General features: G+C 42.8%; 1 protein-coding gene across 1 annotated transcript; it reads left to right on the top strand.

Annotated features, from left to right (window-relative positions):
- Positions 1–1,132: 1,132 nt before the first annotated feature.
- Positions 1,133–22,570, top strand: MFAP2 (microfibril associated protein 2). The gene is made up of 9 exons (XM_033922313.1): positions 1,133–1,176; positions 7,643–7,719; positions 8,664–8,723; positions 9,955–9,981; positions 10,089–10,199; positions 14,965–15,003; positions 16,137–16,224; positions 17,831–17,904; positions 22,219–22,570. Exons 2-9 carry the CDS (start codon positions 7,677–7,679, stop codon positions 22,320–22,322), a joined length of 546 nt encoding a protein of 181 aa, XP_033778204.1. The 5' UTR covers positions 1,133–1,176; positions 7,643–7,676; the 3' UTR covers positions 22,323–22,570.
- The last annotated feature ends 1,469 nt before the right edge of the window (positions 22,571–24,039 follow it).

Below are 24,039 nucleotides of genomic sequence, written 5' to 3' on the forward strand. Positions count from 1 at the left end.
CGATAGCCCTCTAGAAGAGAACCCTGTTGCTGGTTACTACAGAGCTCTTTATGAGTGCTAGCATAGATGCTCTCCTGAAGAAAACAAGCAATCCTTGGGAGGTAAGCTAAAGGTGAGAGACCTTTGGGTTGAAGGAGGAGGCGAAGCAGCAGTCCTTGAGAGCTAAGCACAAGGCAGAAGAAAAGGGCCTGTGGAGGCACTTTCAGTGCCTGAGGGCTGAGAAGAGCATAGGTAGCTCTCTAGAGGAAGCTTCTGGTGGTTGCAGAGCCCTGTTGAGGGCTGGTAATCTGAACCCTAGCAGAGAACTACCCAAGAGGCTCCTCTTGAAGAGGGGCAAGGCTACCAGGGTGTGATCGGCACTAGTAGTCCAACAAGGCATCCTAGAAGCAGCGGAGGAAGGAGAGCTCTTGGGAGGACAGGGGTTCTCTGAAAGAGCATCCAGGAGACTACCGTGAGAGCAGGCTGAGCCGGCCTGGAAGAACAGCAGCCACCTACCCCTGAGAGTTTCAAAGGATGGGTGAGATCTTGGGGACTGGGTAAGGGTGGACTGGACAGGAGAGGAGGAATTTCACACAGCCATGTCCACTTATAGACTTAACTGAAAAATTTGGAAAGGGCATGCAGCTATAGCTTTGGCAATCGACAGAGATTTAAAGGTTTTTGAAAGACTAAAGCAGAACTGAGAGAGTTTAAAAGTGCAAAAGAATATAAACTAATGGTTATAGATATCTGAGTCATAGACTAATGCTGTTGGGTTATCTGTATAAGTATTGGTTTAAGCGTTTGTGATAATTGTTTTTTATAATTAGGCCTTTGTTTACAGTATAAGCTGTTTAATTGTTAGTCAACCTTGTTCACAGAAGTCTTTATGGATTTTCCCTGGAGGGAGAAGAGCGCTAAACAAGTGAGGGACCAATGGAGACGCCTTCGGAGGACTTCAGCGCTGCCCTGAAGAGGGTGTTACACAGGTAGAATAGATCCAACCTGGAAGCAGGATCAGGAGGTGGAAAACGGACTTCACGTTGGTTTTCATGGTGAGCACAAAGACACTAATTTGTTCTCTCTATAGTGGTGCATTAGGACCCAGAAGGAATGGTGGTGGTGGAGGTAGAAAACCAGAGTAGGACGGAAAACGTCCACCAGAAGGATTAAGTACCAGAGAGAGACTTGGGAGAGGTAAGCAGAGAAGGGCTTTTTCTCTTACTTTCCAGATACAAAAATAATTGCAGAAAACTTCCTATCAAGGTTTAAAGTTGCAAGCGTTCTTGTTTTGATTTTTTTTAACAACCTTGTATTTTAGGTAAAAATATTTCTGCAAGTCCATCTGACTTCTCACCTTGGTGGTCTGGATGGGTTTTTTTCTTAACTGTTTAGAAGTAAATTCAAAGAGCTACAAATAAGGTTCCCTGGTTCGATTGCACTATCTTGCTCCTTCTGTGAATGAAAATCATTTCTTTTTTTATATTAATAAAAGGAAACATCATTAGTCTAGTGAGTATTTAGCATGTCTGTTCATGTGTGTATATATGTGTGTGTGTGTGTGTATGTATATAAGTAAAGTTCTTTTCTGTAGTATTGGTTAATGTGTTTGTTGGCATTACAGCACAAACTATGACAGCGTTTGCAAGAGCAGAAGTTTGTAGGCATGTACAACTTTTCTTCAACCAGCTGAATTGAGCCATTTGCAGTGGTTGGAATCCTTCTGCACGCCTTCTCTCGTTGCCTTTTGTTCTCGCTAGCTGTAGGAAGGCTGTAAAAGTTGGGGGATGGGAAGGGACTTCAGAAGGTACAGACAGAATGTGTGTATGTGTTTTGATCATTTCCAGATGTTTCTGGTCTGATCTTGTACACCACTGAGCCTGTTGGGATGGGGGTTGGCACTTTCAAATTCCTTCAGAAACTGAGCAGGGTTCTGAATCCTGCCGATGTGGCCCCCATCCCATGAGACAGAAGCAGTGCAAGATCTCTGCTCCTCCACCCCCACCCCCCGCACCAGACATAATTCTAGAAAAGCTATACAAGGATTATTCTGTGAAATGTTCTTACATTTGTACAGCTTATTTTCTAGGCTTAAAATTAATGTGATCACTACATATTAACACCAAATTCTAGTATCTGTGTGCACTCTATCCTGCCAACCTCAATATCCCCAATTTCCCTTCCCCCATGCCACACATCCCAAGAGAATTATATCCCCTTCACCCAATCGCAACATGAAAAATGCTTATGGCAAACTCTACTGTGTAAGAGGACTTCAACAATACCTCACCCATCAAGCAATTCAACATAATAACCCTGGTACTCTCAATCTTTGACTATTGTAATGCAGTCTTGTTTTGCATTCCAAAGTACGTGATCAGGCACATTCAAATGGTACAAAACGCAGCAGCAAGATTTCTGCTTGGAAAATTGAGGCAGACGAGTGCCTCCCCGCTTCTGAAAGAGTTAACTGGCTCCCGATTGAGAGAGAGTGAAATTCAACATCTTGTTGCTGGCGCACAAAATCATTCATCTCTCGGAGCCACACTATCCAACAGCCAGACTACAATACCACACACCAGACGCGCCCTGCACTCGAGCCAAGAATACCTGTTGGAAATCTCCTTCAGAGACATCAAATAAAAAGCATTAGGACAAGAATGATCTCAGTGATGGCTCCAAGGTGGTGGAACTCCCTTCTGAAGGAATGAAAACAAGAATAGGACACTGGAAAGTTCAAGAAAGGGATAAAGACCATCCTCTTCACAGACTACTTTAACTAATAAAGCAACATAGAGGAGATAGCTGGTTAGTCCCCTTTAGGAACACAACATATAACGCAATACAGGTATTACGTGTGCAAATAAGTAGGATTTAGTATGAACATAATACACAATACTAGTATTATATGTGTATAGTATATAGGAAGGATGATTGACTATGGTATAAATGTGTCTGTATTGAAAACCATCTCAGAAAATGCAGAAGCTCATGTAAACCACTCTGAATTGACTCCCCAGTCAGTGGTAGTGGTAGAGAAGCTTTCACTAAACAATAATGTGTGGTGTAGTGGTAAAGATTAGAATTTAGGTAGAAACATCTGCCTTATTGATATGTGTTTGTTTGGAGAGCCGGGAAGGAACAGCAAGGAGGCTAGCAGAGGAGGGAGACAGGTGGCCGAGGGAGCCATGTTAGTACTGCAGTTACTGGAGGATCCAGTTCTGTCTATCCATGGGAGTCAATTACACCTGCACATGTGTGGGATGTAGACAGAGAGGACCAGATGAGACATATGTGACTCATGCCTGGAGAAAACAAGTCCCAAATTTTCAGTGGTGCGAAAAGGAAATATCCTGATTAGTGGAGGTGCCCTGTGCAGGGGAGGGGCAGGAGTGAGTTCTGGGACCTCCCTAGAGTCTAGGCTGGGATTTGTCTAGTTGCTTGAGGCTAGGCACCGAGAGAGAGAAGAGAGGAAGCCTGGGCAAAGCAGCTGTCTCATTAAAACCGCAGCACTGTTGTTCTCAACCAAGAAGGGAGCCAAGAAACTTACAAGATATGCCACATATTCACCCTGAAGTTCAACACACTTGGCACATCATGTCTGAAGTTTCTGTAACCCTTCCAAAAAATACTCTGATATTTGGTCCCTGAAATACTGCTTCACTGCTGCAATCATTGCCGAACCACTTGAAAACTGTTGTTCTTTCAAACTTTTTTTAAACTTTGGAAACAGATCTGGTGAGTAGGGTGGATGGTCTATGCACTGAAACTCCAATTGCATCAAAGCATCCATCGTTTTGCCAAAAGAGAATATTCTGCATTAACTGTTTGCCCCTTGGAAGATAGTCATTACAACACCTTCCTGATCCCAAAACACTGTGGCCGTAATCTTTCCTGCTGACTTTTGGGTCTTGAATTTCCTTGGCCTTGGAGAACCTGAGTGCCGCCATTGCACAGACTGTTGTTTTGTCTCAGGATCAGTGGTGTAACCATGTAATTAGTCATTCCAAAACATGGGCACCAGTTTGCTGAAAATGCTGCAAAATCAACTTTGAAGTGTCCACTCGATGTTGTTTCTCGTCAGCATTCAAACCTTTGGGCATCCATTTGGCTGACAGCTTCTGCATACCCAGCTGCTAATGGATTATACACCCAACACATTCCCTGGATATCTGTAGTGTCTCAGCAATTGTTTTAGCTGATATTCACTGATCTGCCAAAATCAGGTCATGGACATGGTTGACACCGTTTGAGGCCTCCCAGACCTTGTTGCATCTTTGGTCTCGAAATCTCCATGCTGAAAGTTTGCACACCACTTCTTCACTGTGGAGTATGATGGGCATTTGCCACTCATACATTCATGGATTTCCTTTGGAGTTTTCTTCTGCAGGAATAGGAACTTCATGAACACTTGAAAATTTCACAGTATTCGTTGACATGATTCAATCAATAATCTAAAACAATGTCAAACTGGCACTTTGCAAAATAAAATAACACTTTTTTCAGCTTCAAAATAACGCTCAAAATTTAGGAAGTTGGTTGGGCTGAGAACTTTTTAGCACCCCTGCAGCTGAATGAAGAAACACATGCCAGAGCTGTGAATTTATGTATGTGTGTGGAATGAAGGACCATTTTTAAAATAATGTTTCCTATAAATGTCTGATTTCATGAGACATGCTGCAAATTAAACCTGCTTATGGGCTGTTGAGCTGAATTGTGTAGTCAGAAGACTGTGAAGGAGGATACAGCTGAGTTTGTGAGAGGTTTGGGTCAAGAACTTATCTGATACCTGCTGGTTTTCATATTTTATTGAGTTTTTATATTAGAAGAGTTTAGATTAGGGTTACCATATGCCTCCAAAAAAAGGAGGATGGAATGAGACATCAGGGTTTTACTTGCATTGAAAGCAATGGAAATAAATAGGACAGATTGAGATATCTGGGTTTTACTTCCACTGAGCCATATTGTAACTCTAGTGTAGATGGTGATTCAAACCATGTAGGACAAATCTGGTTACCCTAATAGTAAAGTGCTATGACTTCTATTGTTGGGAAATATAGAATTTGAAGACCACTGATCCAGCTATATTGCCTAATAAGTTTTTCTTCTGCTGTGCTGAAGTGAATTCCTGCAGCCTTTTCTAATTACTACTAATCTGTTGAGACCTTTCCCAGCAAACACATTTGTATGAAACTTGGAGAAGTTAAAGCTGTTTTTGGAAAGCTAAATGTTCTTTTGAAAATTAAAAATCTAAAACCTTAGGAATGATCTCTTAGAACTTTAAGAAGTTCTGTGATGCAGAACTGGTTCCAGTGCTGGGACCACTGCTGTTCAATATATTCATAAATGACCTGGAGTCAGGGACAAAGTGCAAAGTTATAAAATTTGCGGACGACACAAAACTCTCCAGTAGGATTAAAACTGTGGAGGAATGCAAAGACCTACAAAGGGACCTTAACAAACTGAGTGAGTGGGCAGACAAGTGGCAGATGAGCTTCAATGTGGAGAAATGTAAAGTCTTGCACATAGGGAAAGGAAACCCGATGCATAGCTACACGATGGGGGGGGATGGTACTGGGAGAAAGCAAACTGGAAAAGGACTTGGGGGTTTTAGTGAATAAAACAATGAAGCCGGCGGCACAATGCACAGCAGCCACAAAGAAGGCAAATAGAATGTTGGGCATTATCAAAAAAGATATCACTACCAGAACGAAGGAAGTTATCCTGCACCCGCATCTGGAGTACTGCGTTCAATACTGGTCACTGTACCTTAAGAAGGATATGGCGATACTCGAGAGGGTCCAGAGAAGAGCAACAAGGATGATAAAAGGCATGGAAAATCTTTCATATGCTGAAAGGCTAGAGAAGTTGAGACTCTTTTCCCTGGAAAAGCGGAGACTTAGAGGGGACATGATGGAAACTATAAGATCATGAAGGGTATGGAGAAGGTAGAGAGGGACAGATTCTTCAGACTAGCAGGGGCAACAAGAACAAGAGGGCATTCGCAAAAATTGAAAGGAGACAAATTCTAGGAAGAAGTTCTTCACTCAGAGGGTGTGGACACCTGGAATGCACTACCAGAAGAGGTGGTAGGGCAGAGTACGATTTTGGGCTTCAAACTGGGATTAGATGATTTCCTGAAGGAAAAGTGGATTGAAGGGTACAGATAGAGGGTTACTATACAGGATATTAAATGATTAGGGAATAAAATGTTTTAGATAAAAGATCACTTACAGGTCATGGACCTGGGAGGGCCACCGCGGGAGCGGACTGCTGGGCACAATGAACCCATGGTCTGACTCGGCAGAGGCCATGCTTATGTTCTTATGTTCAGTCCGTGTTCCTGATATGCTTAGCAGGCTCTGAGTGAGGAAACTGAAGAACTGAGACAATTACTGAGCAGTTTCATAATCGCTGAATCAAAATATTTGATAGATATACAGAGAAAGCTAACGTTGATCGGATATTGTGTAAATGTGTGAGCTTGCTTCATATCAGAAGTAATTTTTTGTTTTGGCTTTCATGAGGACCAGTTTAGGGATACAAGGATTATCTGTTCTTTTAAACACATGGCCTTAGCCTAAGAAGACACTGGCTTTTGCCTGCATTCATCCAAGCTTAGGGTTTTCCTTCCTTTCATTTGTTTAAAGCGGTGTATCACAAACTGTGTGCCTCCTGAGATCTCAGGTGCACTGTGAGAGGCCCGTCCTGTAGGCAATCAGCGAGTGCCTCTACTTCCCTTCTGGCCCTCTTCCATGCTGGCACCCCCCACTGGTGTCTCAGGGCCTTCACGTATAGGTGGATGTCGATGTGATGATGTCATCATGGTGACGCCCTTTAGTGTGCCGCAGCTTGAGAAAATTTGCGGGACACTTGTTTAAAGATAGAATTATAGCAAACATATGAATATTCAGAAGAGCGACTGGTTCCAGACAGGAGGCAGGACAGCAACAGGGTTTTTTAAATATTTTATTTTGTGCATACACACACTTTTTTTGCTGTATTTTTTTAAACTTTGGGAATGAGAAACACTCTTTGGTTTAGAAAAAGTCACCTAGTCAAACACTTCTGTGATTGTGGAAATCCTGAGTGGAGGTAAAAGAGAACCACATTTTTTAGGAAAGAGCTGAGTTCACACATACAATTTGTTTGGAAGTTTTGGCTAAGATAATAGCTCATAATACTTATCTGACTCTGAACTGGAATTCTTCTTCAAAGTAAACTGTAGTTGCAGTTATTTGTCTGGAGCAGAGTTGGTCTTAAGCTGGAAGACACAACAGGTTTGAGTCTTGCTATTCATTTATTTTTAAATGTGTTTCTTTTACATTGTCCAGTTTCTCTTCTGTGTAAACTGCCTAGAAGTCGTTTGATTGTTGGTGGTATAGAAGGATAAAGTTATGTTCTGTAAATAAATAGACTTGAGGATCAATATTTCCTCCTCTTGGAGAAGGATTTCCCTATTAGATGCGCCTTTGGTCTGTGATTTCCTCTAAGGAGTCTTGGGCTGGATGTTAGAAATTGAAACAGGAGCTTTGTGTGTTCAGTTCCCCCCAAATCATCTCCTTATGCCGTGGACCCAGTTTCCTTGCTGAAACGCTGCGTACAGTCTGGTGTGCTCAAACTGACCTTTTCCTTCTCTCTTGTCTTTCGCCAAATTATCCAGGACTCGTCAACTGTTTCCTTCTTCCTCTTCAGTCATGAGTGTCGGGGCCGGTTGTCTTGTCTTTCTGTCACTGCCAGGTGAGTGGTGAGATTACAGAATTTATTTCATGGATGGGACAAATCCATACAAGTATCGCTCTAAACTACATACAGTATAAATGTGAAAAATATAGATCTGAGGTTATGAAGATACTAGACTGCTGGGAAATGTTCTGCCTCTGCTAAAGTTTTGTCCTCAGAGAAAAGGTGCGTTCTCACTTGAAGTACATAGCTGGGAATGTACAGTACCCTTTTCTATGTTCTCAAAGGCTTCCGTAGCTGGCATCATGATTGTTGCTGTTTTCTGAGTCTTGCCACCTCTGCGTAGGTAAAACCAACATTTCAGCCATCATGAAAGCCACAGCATGATGGCTGAAACGTCAGTTCTACTATCCAGACGCAGCGAGACCCGGGAAACAGCCACAATCATACCTTTTCCTAGTTGACGTGTTTATTCAATGATTTTCTGTTCTTTTAAGAAGGTTTCTGTGATTTTTATTTCTTTGTAATATCTGTTAATCAAGTTTACCATTGTAAATGGAAATTAATCAGGGCTTTGCTTTTGATGATCATTAGTATAATGTTTGTATATGAAAAGTATGAAAAACTGAACCATGACTGGCAGGAGAGAAGATTTTCCAGAACAGAAGCATAGCTTTAACTCTTCTAGGCAATTCCGGTCCTTGAGAGACACAGGCAGGTCAGGTTTTCAGGATACCAACAATGAATATATATGAGATGGATTTGCATGCACTGCCTCCTTGAGATGCAAATTTATTGTGGATATCCTGAAAACTGACCTACCTGTGGCTCTCGAGGAGTGGAACTGCCTACCCCTGTTCTAGAAGAATATAAAAAGTATAAGGCAGGTGATCAGGTGTAAGAAAGGAGAGCCAGTCAGAAAGCAACACAGGAAATAACTAGACCAGTTGAAATTTGGAGGTTTCTGATGTTTGATTTTGGTTTGTTCTTTTTTCTTGCAGTGATCCTGGCCCAGTATCAGTGGCCCCCTTATCCCGAAGTGGTCCTACCATATGATGACCGTAAGCTGAGAGTGTGTGTGTGTATGTTTGCTGTATTACTCTCCGCAGGGGTGCTGGGGGAATGAGGAACATGCAAATGGCCTCTATTCTTATAATTAATTGTTTGCAGAGGTTTAGGGAATGAAGCTTGTCACTTTCATCTGATGGGGTGACAGGTGGTGTCAAACATGAATCAGCTCTGTGGATGAGCTTGGGTATAGGTCCTGCCCCTAGGAGAGGAGTCCCAGCCATCACGCTTCATCAACAGCTAGTGTTCGGTCTATGTCCCATATATGGTGTTTCGGTGTAGGATGGGCCAGGGTGAACATCAAGGTGGACTCCACTATATGGAACAGGAGGATGTTACTGGCCAGACTTTACAGTAGATGTCCTGCAAACAACGGGATGGTTGGATAAACTGAAGTGAGCTTGGATGTCAACTTCAGCATTTGGAATCCAGGACAATACCAGACTTTACAGTCTACGACCCAGAAGTATCAAAGAAGAGACAAGTTAATCTAATCATATATTTTTTAAATGAGTATAACTTATGGGCAGACTGGATGGACCGTTCAGGTCTTTATCTGCTGTCGTTTACTATGTTATTATGTTACTCCATGGTCTCGGGTTGAGGACAGGAATTATAAGGAGAGCAGCTACTCAAGCATAGTGACTGGAGCCCCCCTAACCCCACCAAGGAAAACAGAATGCTATTGTAACTTCAAAGAGGTGCCAGTGATCCCAGCCTTACTGGGTCAGACCAATGGTCCATCAAGCCCAGTAGCCCGTTCTCATGGTGACCAATCCAGGTCACTAGTACCTGGCCAAAACCCAAGGAGTAGCAATATTCCATACAGAATCCCAAGCAATAGCAAGATTCTAGAACCCCAAAGAGTAGCAACATTCCATGCTACCGATCCAGGGCAAGCAGTGGCTTCTCTTTTAGAAAATTATGCAAACCTTTTATTGAAATCCGATAGCCTTACTGTAACCCTGCTACACCTGTAAATAGTCTTCAGACACTCTAAAGTTACTGTTGGGGGGGAAATAGAAGTCAATGAGAATTTATGAGGGGGGGGGCTCATATGCAAAGAGAAGCAAACCAGGTGGCACCAGCCATGTGCCTTTCTGGCACCAGACTTCTCCTCTGTAAAATCATAAGCTCTTGGCATCACAAATAGAAATCTCTACCACCAATTATTGAAGCATCTAAGCTCAGATTCTAATTGTTTTTATTATTTTCTGATTCCAGAAACCCAAGACTTCTACGATTATCAGGGTAAGGACAGGAGGCCTTCTCCTAAGGGTGCAGCGAGACTTACACTGTGTTCTTTCAGTGGTCTTGTCTCATGAGTTTTTTTTTAATTTAATTTAATTTTTTAACAGATGTGAATCTAAGTTCCATTGAGGAGCGCCAGCAGGATCCGCATCAGTATCAACCCCAACAGCAGCAGCAGCAGCAGATACTAGAGGAATACATCCCAGGTCACACCCCAGGTAACTGTCCTACACATGGGCCTTTCCACACTGGAAGGGCAAGTGTGGCTTAACTTTATCTCACCTCGACTATTGCAACTCAAAAAGAAACACGTTGATTACAGCTCATCCAAAATACTGCTATCAAACTAATCCATAAAGCTAGAACGTATGATCACGTGACCCCTCTCCTTCGAGAAACACTTCTCACACCGCATGACGTATAAAATTCTCTTGCTTGTTTTCAAAATCAAACTTACCCGTTCTCCAGTTTTCCTCAAATGCATCATTCCTTACTCCTCTTCCAGGGCCTTTAGATCCGCTGTTCCTTCGATTAATGAAGCAACCACCCATTCCCTGATGTTCCTTCCCTTCCCTTCAGACCTCTTCTTATTTTTATTTTAAGATGTAATTCTTCTTCTTCTCTTTCCCTATCTCCTTTCTGTATCATCGTCTTAACCCTCCACCCCTTTTTATTTAAAAATTTTATGTTTTATATTATTTTAGCATTGTAAACTAACCAGATACAATGTCAATGGTCGGTATATCAAAATTTGAATAAACTTGGAAACTTTCTTTTTTTTTTTTTAACCTTCTTTCCATTTCAGTTATTCATCCCTTCTTCATAGGTGGCATCTGATACATCTCTGGATATAGAATATCTTCTTGGTAAAAGCTATTGCAAGCAGCTGATCATCTTCCCTCTGAGGAGGAAGGAAGAAATGGAGCGAAAGGAAGAGGGTTATGAAAAGGAACAGGTTAGGGATGAAGAAGACCCTGGGGAGATAAGTAAGGGTAGAAAAGGAGAAGAACTTAAGGGAAATGGGGCAAGATGGATGAGGAATCCAAGGATAGGACAAATGAAGAGGAGTTGGCTGCTGATCCTGTGGGCATGTGAGGAGGAGATGAAGATAAACTTTGAGTTCAGGGAGAGGAGATAAAGAGGGAAGATGCAGATTTACGTACACAGATGAGAATAGGAATGGATTATAGTGCTACTGCCTCATGCAGGAGAACAATGCAATGAGGAACATGAAAGTATGGAATGGAATATTTTTTAGTACTCTGAATCTATTGTTTGTTTACTTACATCCCCCTGCCCCTGTGAGCATATCTAAGTTCTAATTCCTGAACAATAGAGACAAGCAAAGAAAGAGGTCAATAATTATAAAAAAAACAAAACCCATCTAATTTATTTAAGAGCAATTAGCAGCCAAAGATAATGTGAAATTTATGCACTGAACCAGCTAGCATGCCCAGAGAAATACAATAAATCTTTGTATTATTGCGAGAACATGATTTCCCTTCAAGCCTTAAATTATGCCTCCCAACAATAACAGAACTGCATACAACCTGTCGGTGAAGAGGAGTCTCTCCCGTTTCCCCTTGGGGAGGCTGCGGGTCCAGAGGAGTCAGGCTGGCAGAGAAACCCTGAAGTGGTGCCACAGTGTACAGTCAGGTAAAGAAGCCCAAGAAAGGCTACAATAGCACTGGATCTAGTCTCAGCTTGATCAGAGAGTTTGGTGAACCCCAGAAATGCTTCCTTTATCCCCCTTGGGCAGACAGGTGCCTTATCTCTGGAAATAAGGTGACCCATTCACTCTGTTCCAAACATCCTGACTTGAGTCACTGAGAATATCCATCTTATGTCATCCATGTTGCGGTTCTGGGAACCCTGGTTCCGGAAGTCTTATTACCTTATTTATTTGAAGCCCTGGCTCCATAGTGGGTGAACACGTCTTGCCCTCAGTACATGTTCTAGAAAAGACATTAGCTGGGTAGCCACAAGCAGTTCTGGCTAAGAAGAAAATTCAGGCAACAGTTACTGTGCTTTAAGGCGTAGTCCGTAGAATAAATTAACATAGTAACATCGTAAATGGCAGCAGATACAGACCTCAATGGTCCATCCAGTCTGCTCATTTATTGCACACATTATAAATTCATGATTAAATTAAATTGTCTTTTTTTCTTTGATATTTCTAGGCCATAGACTATAAAGTCGATCCAGTTCTGTCCTTAGGTTCCAGCTACTGGAGTTTCCGTCGAAGCTCACTCCAGTCCATTCAGCTATCCTGCCATTTGTGGGATACGTACAGTAAAGTCTTCCCAGCAATGTCCTCATGTTCCAAGTTACTGGAGTTCCTATCAGTGCCCTCCGTTGCCCATCTTAAACCAAAATTGCCATATACAGGACACAAACCATGCAAGTCTGCCCAGTACCGGCCTTAGTTCTTCAATTTATATCATTCATTTTCTAATTAGAGATCTTCTGTGTTTATCCCACACTTTTTTAAATTCTTTCACTGGTTTTCTCTTTACCAACTCCCTTGGGAGGGCATTCCAAGAATCAACCACCCTCTCCTTGTGAAAGAATTTCCTAACATTACTTCTAGGTTGACCATCCTGCAATCTCAATTTATGCCCTCTAGTTTTACCATTTTCCATTCTCTGGAAAAGATTTGGTTCTATATTAATACCTTTCAAGTATTTAAACATCTGTATCATATTTCCCCTGACCCTCTTCTCCTCCAGAGTATACATATTCAGATCTTTCAGGCTCTTCTCATCTTTCTTTTGGCCAGATACGGCTTCCAAGACTAAACACAATACTCCAAGTGGTGCCTCACCAACACCCCCTTTCTTCTGCTGGTTATACCTCTCTCTATACATACAGCATCCTTCTGGCTACAGTACCTGCCTTGTTGCACTGTTTTGTAGCCTTTAAATCATGGTATCATCCGCAAAAAGGCAAACTTTTCCTTGTAATCCTTCGGCGATGTCGCTCACAAACTTATTGAACAGAATCTTCTCCAGCACTGATCCTTTTGGCACTCCACTACTCACCTTTCCTTCGAGCAAATTCCATTAATCACCACCCTCAACCAGTTTCTAATCCAGCTCACCACTTTGGGTTTAAACATCAGCCTGTCAAGTTTCTTGAAGAGCCTCCTATGAGAAACCATGTCAAAGGCTTTGTTGAACTCTGAATAAATTACATCTAGTGCACGTCCTCGATCCAATTCTCTGGTCTCCCAGTCAAAGAATTTAATTAGATTAATTTGGCACGATTTACCTTTAGTAAAACCATGTTGCCTCACATCTTGGAACCCATTAGATTCTAGGAAATTCACTGTCCTTTCCTTCAGCAACTCTTCTAAAGTGCAGCTTATTGGCCTTTAGTTTCCCATTTCATTTATGCAACTATTTTTGTGAAGAGGGACCACGTCTACTCTTCTCCAATCCTGAGGAACCTCTGCCATCTTTCTGTTGTTGTTGGTTTTCTGGGGGGAGAAGAATGAGCAGTTCTAAATCTTTAAGAGGACCCGCCAGAACCTTTCTGAGCTCCCTCAATATCCCTCTGGTCCCTTAGCTTTATCCACCTTCAATTTTTCATCCAGGAACAGCGTGGTATCCACTCCATTCTCACATGTAACTACTTTGCCAGCCAATTGCGGTCCTTCTCCAGGATTTGTTTAGCACATTTGTGTGTTCATCCCTCTCCACATAGTGGTTCGTAGCTTCTTTCAGTCTTGCAATTCTATTTTTTGTCTCCCTTCTTTTACATTTCTAGTCATTTGCTTTTCTGCTTATGCTTTTGCTAGACTCCCTTGGCGCTTAGGTTTTTTACATAGGCACCACTAGCCACGCTTCTGTAAATGGTGCCTAAGTTTGACTGACACGTTGACGGCACCTTTTTTTAAGCACCGGCTGATTTAGGCGTCGTTTGTAGAATCAGCCCCTTAGTGTTCAAGTCTAGGGAAAATATATCAAGTAGCAAAACCTATTTGCAGTCAGTTCAGATATTTAAGAATAAATCAGAGGCACTTAGAAATTTCCAAGTTCAGATGCTTGTAGAGAAACACATGGATGAAAATGCTATTGCTGGAGGTTGTTAAGCTCGGTATTAGAGAATGACACGGGGACAAATTTGTCCTCGTCCCCGCAGGAGCTCAATGTCCTCATCCCATCCCCGTGACTTATCACTGTCCCAGTCCCTGCCCCATTCTTGTAAGCTCTGCTTTAACCTCACAAGCCTCGAACACTTATAATTTTAGTGTTTGAGGCTTGTGCAGATGAAGATGGAACTTTCAGGAATGGGGGCAGGGATGGAAAAAAATTTGTCCCCGTGTCATTCTCTGCTCCATATTCTTGGTACATGGCCCTGAGCTATGGGACAACCTTCATCAACATCTTAGACTCCTGACATCGCTAGATAAGTTTAAAGCAGATCTGAAAACTTTTCATTCTGTTGGATGCTTCTGCATAGCTCTTTTCTCTCATTCTCTTCAGTTTGCGATGCAGAACACAGAACCTACCCTTTCATTTCCCCCTTCTCCACTTGTCCTTGTGAACTTCGTAGTTCAACCCTTTTCTATCACCATCACTGTCTAAACTGCTTCTACTTATTTTCCTTTGTTTATTAATCTGTAAGCTGCCTAGATATTTTTATTGATTGGCAGGACAATAAGTCCCGGAATAAATTTGGAACTTATACAGGCAAGGGACTAACCCCTATAGGAAAGGGAAGCAGAAAAGAGCCTGGGGGAAAATAGGAATGGGAGGGGAGAAGAGAGAGAGGAATCTGGAATAGCAGAAGGGAAGATGAGAAGGAAAGGAGCAGGGGGATGATTTGCCCCCTCCTTTTTTTAATTCTAGATCTGCTCGTGTGTCATTTGAGCTTTTGAAGTAGGACTGGAATACTTGTGATTACCTTCTTTCATCTCTACCCTGAGCATGAGTGTTAGACATTTTCAAACATGCTCATCCTTCCTCTTTCTTCTTTCAGAGTTACCTGAAACAGAGCCCACAGAACCTGGACCTCTCGGTAAGATCACATCACAATTCTGCAGACCAAAAATATAACATACTGATTACAGCATAGAAGACTCTTGAAACTTTACAGATGTAATATTTGCTTTTCCACTGTGCCACCTGCAGATCAATTTGCCTCTTTTTGTCCAGAAGTGAATGATTACCTGAAAAGAGGATTATAACGGAGATCAAGACATCTCATCAGATTTGAGATCTCTAATGAGATAGGAGGGAATGTCTTCTTGTGGGAACTGGTTAAGAAATACAAAAGAACAGAATAGGGTTAAATGGCCAATTCTGTTAATGGAGGAAAATACCACTCAGGGTGAAAGTTGTTGAAGTGGTTTCCATGATAAGATCGCATCTTCCAGTGGGTACATTATAAGCTAAGAGATGAGAGCAGTGGGAAAGGAGGAAAAAGGAACATCTGTGCCCATAAAAAAGTCAGGCCAGTACCAACCAACCAACCAACACCCCCCACACCCCCCCCCCACACCCCGATGTAATAACCCCTCACCCCATACTTTTTTTTTTTTTTTTTTAAATCAGCAGGAGGGATACCCACTCCCTTCTACCTCTAGTCCCCTGATAACCCCCCACCCTGACAAAGGGCCACCTGGTGGTCCAGGGGGGTCTCCTCCCCCACCCAGCTTTGTTGGCTGAGATATCCGACCCACTCCCTATACTTTTAAAGTGAAGACTGGCAGGAGAGATGCCCACTCCCTCCTGCCAGCAGGCCCACCTCTTCAAAATGGCAGGCCTTCCCCTTCCTGGTGCATCCTGGTAGGCACTGGGAGGGGCCTAAGGCCCTGATTGCCTCAGGCTAAGCCAATCAGGGCTTTAGGCCCTTCTAATGCATCACTGGGATGCACCAGGAAGGCCCCCGATTTTGAAGAGGTGGACCTGCTGGGAGAAGGGAGTGGGCATCCCTCCTGCATGTCTTCATTAGAAGGTGTGGGGGGTCCATGCAGTAGTGGCCAAAGGAGTGGGCATTCTACCTGCTGATCTTGAAAAAACAGTACGGGGGCTTGGGGTGAGTGGCATTGGGAAGGGGCTTGACGGGAAGAGGGTGGCATCGGGGGGCATCAACTGTTTGGAGTACGACATTCCTGTCATGCTACACTGTGTTCTGATTTGTTTCCACAGACTGCAGGGATGAGCAATATCCCTGTACAAGACTTTACTCTGTCCACAAGCCCTGCAAACAGTGTCTCAATGAGATCTGCTTCTACAGGTAAGCTCAGGATCTGAGGGTCAGTGTTGGGGTAACCACTTGGCACAAGTCTGGTGCTGTGAGTCTCATCAGAGGGTCCAGGCTGAAAGTTCTGCCTGGCAGTTAGTCCAAATTCTAGTCCAAAATCCTACGAGAAAAACACATAAGTCCGTGGCAATTTCATGCACTAAAATTACCTCTGGAAAAGCTTTTTTTATGCATTAATACCTTTCAGGCATTTAAGCATCTGGATCATATAGATTTAGGTCTTCAGGTCTCTTCTATATCTTCTGGCCTCCTCTGTTGGCTGCTCCACCAGTGGCGTAGTAAGGGGGGGGCGGTCTTCCTTAGGGCACCATCACTCATTAATACCTTTCAGGAGTACAGATAGGAGTAGAGGTAGGCTATAGGGATAGGAATAGAGGCAAGTTATAAAATTAATCAGGGACCACTGCTCAGGTAATAGGCCTGATGGGCCGCCGCAGGAGCGGACCGCTGGGCGAGATGGACCTCTGGTCTGCCTCAGCGGAGGCAACTTCTTATGTTCTTATCATATAGATTTAGGTCTTCAGGTCTCTTCTATATCTTCTGGCCTCCTCTGTTGGCTGCTCCACCAGTGGTGTAGTATGGGGGGGCGGTCTTCCTTAGGGCACCATCACTCATCTTTCTCTCTGCCCCCCCTTCTCACTCCTCCCCCTGCTGCACACGCACTCCCGTGCCCCATCGCCATACCTTTTTAACTTTGGCACGAACAGCAATGAACTTGCCCGTGTCAGCTTCAGCACTTTATCTGACGGGAGGACGGGAGTGATGTCAGAGAGAGTGCTGAAGCCGACATGGGCAGAAAGTTTGTTGCTGCTCATGCTGAAGTTAAAAATGGACGGAGGAGGGGCGCTGTGCTGCACTATTACTGTGAATTCACCCTTGCACATGATACTCCCAGGGTCAGTGGGGCGGTCATCGAACGACATTTGGGCCTCATTTCATACCACTCCTGGCACCTACTAGCCCTGTTGGGGGGAAATGAGGAGAGACAAGTGCTACGGAGCTCTTTCTCATCAGTTCTCCTTACTTTATGGCCAGTCTGCATCCACCTTCTGGGACCTGGACTTCTTTAGCCATCGCTGAAGAATTTTGTAACCCTGGGCAGGACCATGAATATCCAGTGACTGATACAGCTCAATTAAATCCAGGAGCTATGTCTACTATTACGAGTACTCCTACTGCTACTTTCATTTCTATAACACTGATAGACAGATGCAGCACTGTACATTAAACATTCAAGAGACAGTCCCTGCTCAGTGGAGCTTACAATCTTATCAGACCGACAAACAGGACAAGTAGGGAGATTCTCAGAGAGGGAATGATGAAACAGGCAGGGGTGGTTAACATGCAAGTGGGAATTAGGACTTAAAAGCAACCTTGAAGAAGTGAGCTTTCAGCCTAGCCAGAGAAAGAGCTTGATGGTCGGTGCAGCAAGAGAAGGGATGGAGTCTGAAGTTGGCAGTAGAGGAGAAGGGTACAGATAAGAGAATTGCCAGGAAAGAGTGGAGAGAGATTGAGGAGCTGCAGAGTCAATAAGAGGATTTTGAACTGTATGTGGAAATGGATTTATTTTATTTTACAGCCTTCGTCGTGTATACGTCATTAACAAGGAGATCTGTGTACGCAGTGTGTGTGCTCATGAGGAGCTGCTTAAAGGTAAGTGGTACCAGCTGCCATGTCTTGCTCCAGGATTTCTCCATCCTTTGTAACATCTTCCTCTGCACACAGGAACAACATTATCTCTCTCGACACTGAGGCAACTTAACAGGAGGAGTGAGAAGCTGCACATTACACCTTGCTAGTATTCGGGGCTTGAGGACATTAGTACACCAATATTGTCTAGGATAAAAATATACATTTGCTCCCTTGAATTATGTTGGCCAGCTTAGTGGTTCCCTTGTGCAGGAAGATCTTAGGAAATTGGAAGACTGGGCGTCTGAATGGCAGATGAAATTGAATGTGGACAAATGCAAAAGGATGCACATCGGGAAGAATATCCCAAATCATAGTTACCAGATGCTAGGGTCCATCTTAGGGGTCAGCACCCAAGAAAAAGATCTAGGTATTGTAGACAGTACACCGAAATCTTCTGTCCAGTGTGCAGCGGTGAACAAAAAAGCAAACAGGATACCAGGAATTATTAGGAAAGGGATGGAAAATAAGACCATAATGCCTCTGTATTATTTCATGGTGCAACCTCACTTTGAGTATTGCATTCAATTCTGGTCGCTGTATTTCAAAAAAGATATAGCAGAATTAGATAAGGTTCAAAGGGCAAACAAAATGAGGAAAGTAGATGAAACTCCACTCATAGAAGGAAAGGCTTAAGAAGTTGGGAGCTCGACAGCTCAGGAGGGATATGACAGAGGTCTACAAAAATCCTGAGTAATGTAGAATGAGTAAAGGTGAATTGATTTTTTTTAAATTATTTTTTTTACTCTTTCAGAGAAATGGTGTGGCAGCTGTGTTAGTCCACTCTTAAATATAACATAAATTTTTATTTATATACCGCAAAAGCCTTTCGGTTCTATGCGGTTTACAAAAGAGATGGGCTGACCATTGTCAGTGAGCAACGATAGATAAAACATTGGCATGAACAAGTTAACCATCACTAGACTGCTTTGGAGGGATTTCAAGAATTTTGAGAACAGATTGGTTTTTAATTAAAGATAATAAGTAGAAATAAAACAGAAAAAGAATCCAAGTGATATCTTTTTTTATTAGCTTTCAAAGATAAGCAAATTAAGACAGCTCTCAGTATAGCTTTCAAAAAGTGCAAAAACTAGGGGACACTCAAGGAAATTACATATAATACAGGTACTTTTAAAATGACTAGGAGGAAATCTCTGGAACTCATTGCCGGAGGATGTGGTTACAGTCTCTGAGGCTTTTTTCCCCTGTATCTACATAAGTGAGATCTAGTGTTCAACTAAGGAACTCCCCCAACATTTAAGTGGGATTTAATACTTGGACCACTTGGTCAGACAATATTTTCTGTTTACTGCTATTGACATAGACATGGGGGAAGCCACGGCTTGCCCTGGATCAGTTGCATGAGGTACTTGGACCCTGGAAGTGGGATACTGGGCTAAATGGATCAGGATGCGCATTTGGTTCATTATTGCTCCTTGAAAAATTTAGCTAACACACATTAACCTGCAAACTGATGTATGTCTATTAGTGCACATTAAACATTTCTAATGCACCTTAAAGATGTTAAATTTTAAAAAAAAAATTGGGGGGGGGAGCCAAATCCAGAACTATTTGTCTTGTGCACCTGCCTATTCCCTTCACTTTTTAGGGTCTCTAGGGCTTGAACTACAGCCAGCCTCATGGCACAGCTGAATCTGACAAGCTGTTGCTCCGTTGATCATGCTGGAGCTGCTTCCCACACACATTTTCTCAGGTGATCGCATATCTCAGGGGTGTCCAATGTCGGTCCTCGAGGGCCGCAGTCCAGTCGGGTTTTCAGGATTTCCCCAATGAATATGCATTGAAAGCAGTGCATGCAAATAGATCTCATGCATATTCATTGGGGAAATCCTGAAAACCCAACTGGACTGCGGCCCTTGAGGACCGACATTGGACACCCCTGGCATATCTGATCCTCATGCACTCTCTCTCACATGACTTCAGCCAACCAGATCTTGCACTCCCTCTTTTGGGGATCACACCAAGGGTGTTCAATAATTTATCTACCTCAGTATGAAAGAAAAGAGTTAAAAAAAAATAAAATTTTGTTTTATTTTCCAATATAGTCCCGAATAGCTTCATCTACTTTTCCTGCAATGATTTTAACCCTTTTGAAAATAATTTTTCTGTTTGACTTTCAAACTGGGATGTCAGATGTCACTTGATCTCTTCATCACTTGAAAACCGATGTCCACAGAGAGATTTTTTCAAAACTCGGAACAGGAAATAATTCAAGGGACACATCTGCTGTAACTCACATTCTTGGATGGCAGCCTGTAATTGTCGTGACATGTGCACTGGCCCATTGTCGTGAAGAAACAGCATGCCTGCTGTGAGTTTTCCTCATCTTTTCTTCTTGACTCCCACAAAGTGATCATTGGCGTAACTCTCCCCTTGTGTGGCAAAAGTCCTTCATCATCCCAGAAGACAGTTGCTATGACTTTGCCTGCAGATTTTTTTGTCTTGAACTTTTTTGTGAAGGGGGGGTGACTTGTGCTTCCACTGCATTGATTCAATTTTGGACCCAAGTCTCATCTCCAGTCACCAAATGATGAAAAAAATTCACTTAGGGCTCCTTTAATCAAACCGCGCTAAACCTCCGGCTGCGCTAGCCACTACCGCTTCCTCTTGAGCAGGCGGTAGTTTTTGGCCAGCGCAGGGGTTAACGCGTGATGAAAAGTCGTGTGCGTTAACCCCGCTAGCGTGGCTTGATAAAAGAAGCCCTAAGTCTTCATGGAGCATCTCCAAGTTATCCCAACAGCACTGGAGCATTGTGGCCTTTTGACATGGCGTAGCCATTCTTGGAACCTATCTTGTACTAACCTTGGACATGCCCAACTTTTCATTAATTATTTTCCAAACTGTATCTGCTCAAATGCTAATTTCTTCAGCTATTCTTGAAACCTTAATTCATCTGTCCAACAAAATTAAATCCTCGACTTTCTTGCACATTTCTGTGGAAGTTGCTTCCATAGGCTGTCCAGTGTGAGGGTCATCGTCAATGGACTCTCTACCCTACTTAAATGCGTGCTCCAAAATTTTACTTTATGGTGAGTCTGCCCCATCATCCTATAAGGTGCAGTCATGCAATCATGGATCTCCTTTGGCTTTTTCCCTTCTTTTGTGAGAGATTTTATTATTAATTATTTATTTAAAACATTTATAGACCGCTTAATATCTAAGCAGTTTCCAGCCGCAATCACACAAAAATCATATTAACATAAAAGACCAACATTCTCTAATTTCTCATCTTATATGGTGGCAATGTGTCAAGGCAGTTAGAATGAAATTAGCCTCATTACAATAGGCGTCAACAAAGAGTTGTGTCCTTAAGAGCTTCTTAAAGTAAGTACAATTTGTACACAATCTTAGATGTCCAGGTCAATTATTCCATAGCTGTATCTCAGCAATATAGAACATTCTTGATTCTGAAAATACATATCATATCATACACTTCTTTCCTTAATTGCTGTTAATCTCATGGCCCCCTCTCATCTCAGCATCCTGCCAGGTCTATAGATCTCCCACAACGCACCAAACCAAGCTGGTGCTGATCTATATAGAACCTGGTGGATCAGGGTCCTAACTTTACCCATTCCTGCCTAAGTATCCTCCCTCTCTCCTCTTCCCCTTCTCTATGCAAGTCGCCTTGAGCCTGCATTGGTATGCGTGACGCAGAAATAGAAGATTAGATTAGATTTATACTGTGGAGTTGTTTCAGAACTGGCGAAATAGGAGCCATTCCAGGCGTATCGGTAATTAGTCTTGCCGCTGAGTTCATTAACAACTTCAGGGCCTTGTTCTACAGCACTGCTCAGTTCTATGCGTTTACAATAAGAAGAAACTGTGCAAAACAGCGATAATACATCAAATACCATTAATGAAATCATAAAGAAATTAGTAAAATATTAAACGAATTTACCAAATAGATACGTTTTAAAATTCTTCCTAAAATCTTGGATAGGAACGAGAGACCACAATTAAACCACTTAAATTCTCAAAATCTTGCAGTTTCTTACTTGATTCACATGAGGACTCGCCTGACATCCTGTCACTTGAAATGTTAGACTCACAGTGAGCTGCAATTGTGCAGGAGTAACCTTGAGACATGTCACTATATGCACAGACTTGTTTCAACACGCTTGCAAACTCAGGTAGATAAATGATTGAACGCCCCTTGTAATACATCACAGACAGGCCTCAAATAGTTTCTTGTAGTTATGCCGCCTGCATTTGCTTTCTGTGACTTACAGCTTGTGCTCTCTCTCCTCTCTGTAGCTGACCTTTGCCGTGACAAGTTCTCTAAGTGTGGTGTGATGGCGCTGAGTGGCCTCTGCCAGTCCATTGCTTCACAATGTACCAAGAGCTGTGGGGGATGCTAGAAGCCACGATAAGTAAGCACGTACTGCAGGCCACACTTGGAGTCCGGAACAATCCATGTGGCTGTGCTATGGAATTTCACTCCTCTGCGTTCTTATTGAATCCTATGGTGCTGGAAGGAAACCTAACCTGGAAACATCATAGATGCCATGATTTTGTGTGAAGGATTTTATAATTTTTATATTACTTTTTGCATTACTGTATGTTCTTGTACTGTTGGAGGTTGCTTGAATTAAGTCAATGCATTTTTGATTGCTCTTTGGACATTGTCGGTTTGAGGGTACAAGCAAATTGACCTGCCCAACCCATATTCCCCCAAACCCCATTCTTCCCAACCCTCTGCACACATAGTAACAGAGTGGATGACAGCAGCTAAAGGCCAAACCCACCCAGTAACAGGGTTTGTGGTGCATTTGCTGCTTTCTGTAGCTTCACCCCCTCATTCCTTACTGCTGAATGCAAAGTGATTTCTCTGCTGGTTTTAGCCAAAGTGTTCAATGCTAGGCTTCTGTCCTTTTCCTAGTGCAGAGTCCTCTTATCTATAGCTAGGGTTACCAGATGTCTGGCTTGAGGACATGTCCGGGGGTCCGAATGGCTTTTCAAAGCTTTCCTTCGCGCAGTAGAGCATCTACATGTGAACACATGGCCTGCCTGATGAGGTCTAGGGGGGGTCTGGATTTTCCAGATGAAATTCAAATGTATATCCCTCCTTTTCTTATGCGCTGAAATGAGCAAATTGTGTAAAGTAAAAGCCTCCCTCTGGTGTAATTAGGTGCTTTTTAAAAAAGGTCTTATTAATGGAATTGCTGAATGTGAATCTTCATCCTGAGGCTCTACAAGGATCCGTTGTATGCTTACTTGTGTCAGAACAGTGCAAGAGTGGACCCAGTGTCTTCCCCTAACCATAGAAAAGGAGGAATTATTTTTAGAGTTATCCAAGTGAGGGTGATGAAATCCATCCATTTTACTTCTAACCTGTCCCCTCCCCAAAGAGTGCTAAGGGTAGGGGAGAGGTGAATTCCTCAGCTGTATCCATAATCCTGCTAGTAAGGAGGGTGTATCACTAGGTTCTACTCAAAAGGGATGATGGGGAAACTGAAAAAGAAAGCGGTAACTAGCACTACATCCTCCCCTCTTGAAACTGTGTTTGCCTTTCAGCCTCTCAAGACAGCAGTAACTGTGGCATCAAAGCAGAATGGACAACTACCCTTTGCTTCCTCTCGTCCTGTCCATATAGGTGGGGGAAATGAACATGCTGTTAACCCTAACCCCAGGTTTCTCCTCAGTACCCCCATTTCACAAACAGCCTATGAACTAGTAGTCTTGCTTGTCCCACGTCATAGAGAATCTGGGTCCCCTCTTTTGCTTATTTACACATACCAATTTTCTTGTCTGCATGGTTCCCCCATGGTGTAGGTCATCTCTTTGCTGGTAGAGTAGCCAGGCGTCTTAATCAGTTCTTGTGTCCCCAGGAGTGCTAGAGGCTTCACATTTTTGTATAATCTGACATTCTCTTTACATTTTCTGTATGAATATTTTTTTGGTACAAAAACAAGTAGAAGAAAGTGGTAAGAAAGACTGTGGCTCTTTGCATTTGCTTTGAAGATAGCCTTACCCTGGATTTAAAAGTAGTTTCACATTCCATGTTTCATTTCCACTAAAGCCAAGGCAGCAAATCGATCTCATGGCTCTGCCTTATGCATATCTTGTAAATTTGGT

Source organism: Geotrypetes seraphini, chromosome 15 (genome assembly GCF_902459505.1).
Source record: "Geotrypetes seraphini chromosome 15, aGeoSer1.1, whole genome shotgun sequence".
Taxonomy (NCBI): Eukaryota; Metazoa; Chordata; class Amphibia; order Gymnophiona; family Dermophiidae; genus Geotrypetes; species Geotrypetes seraphini.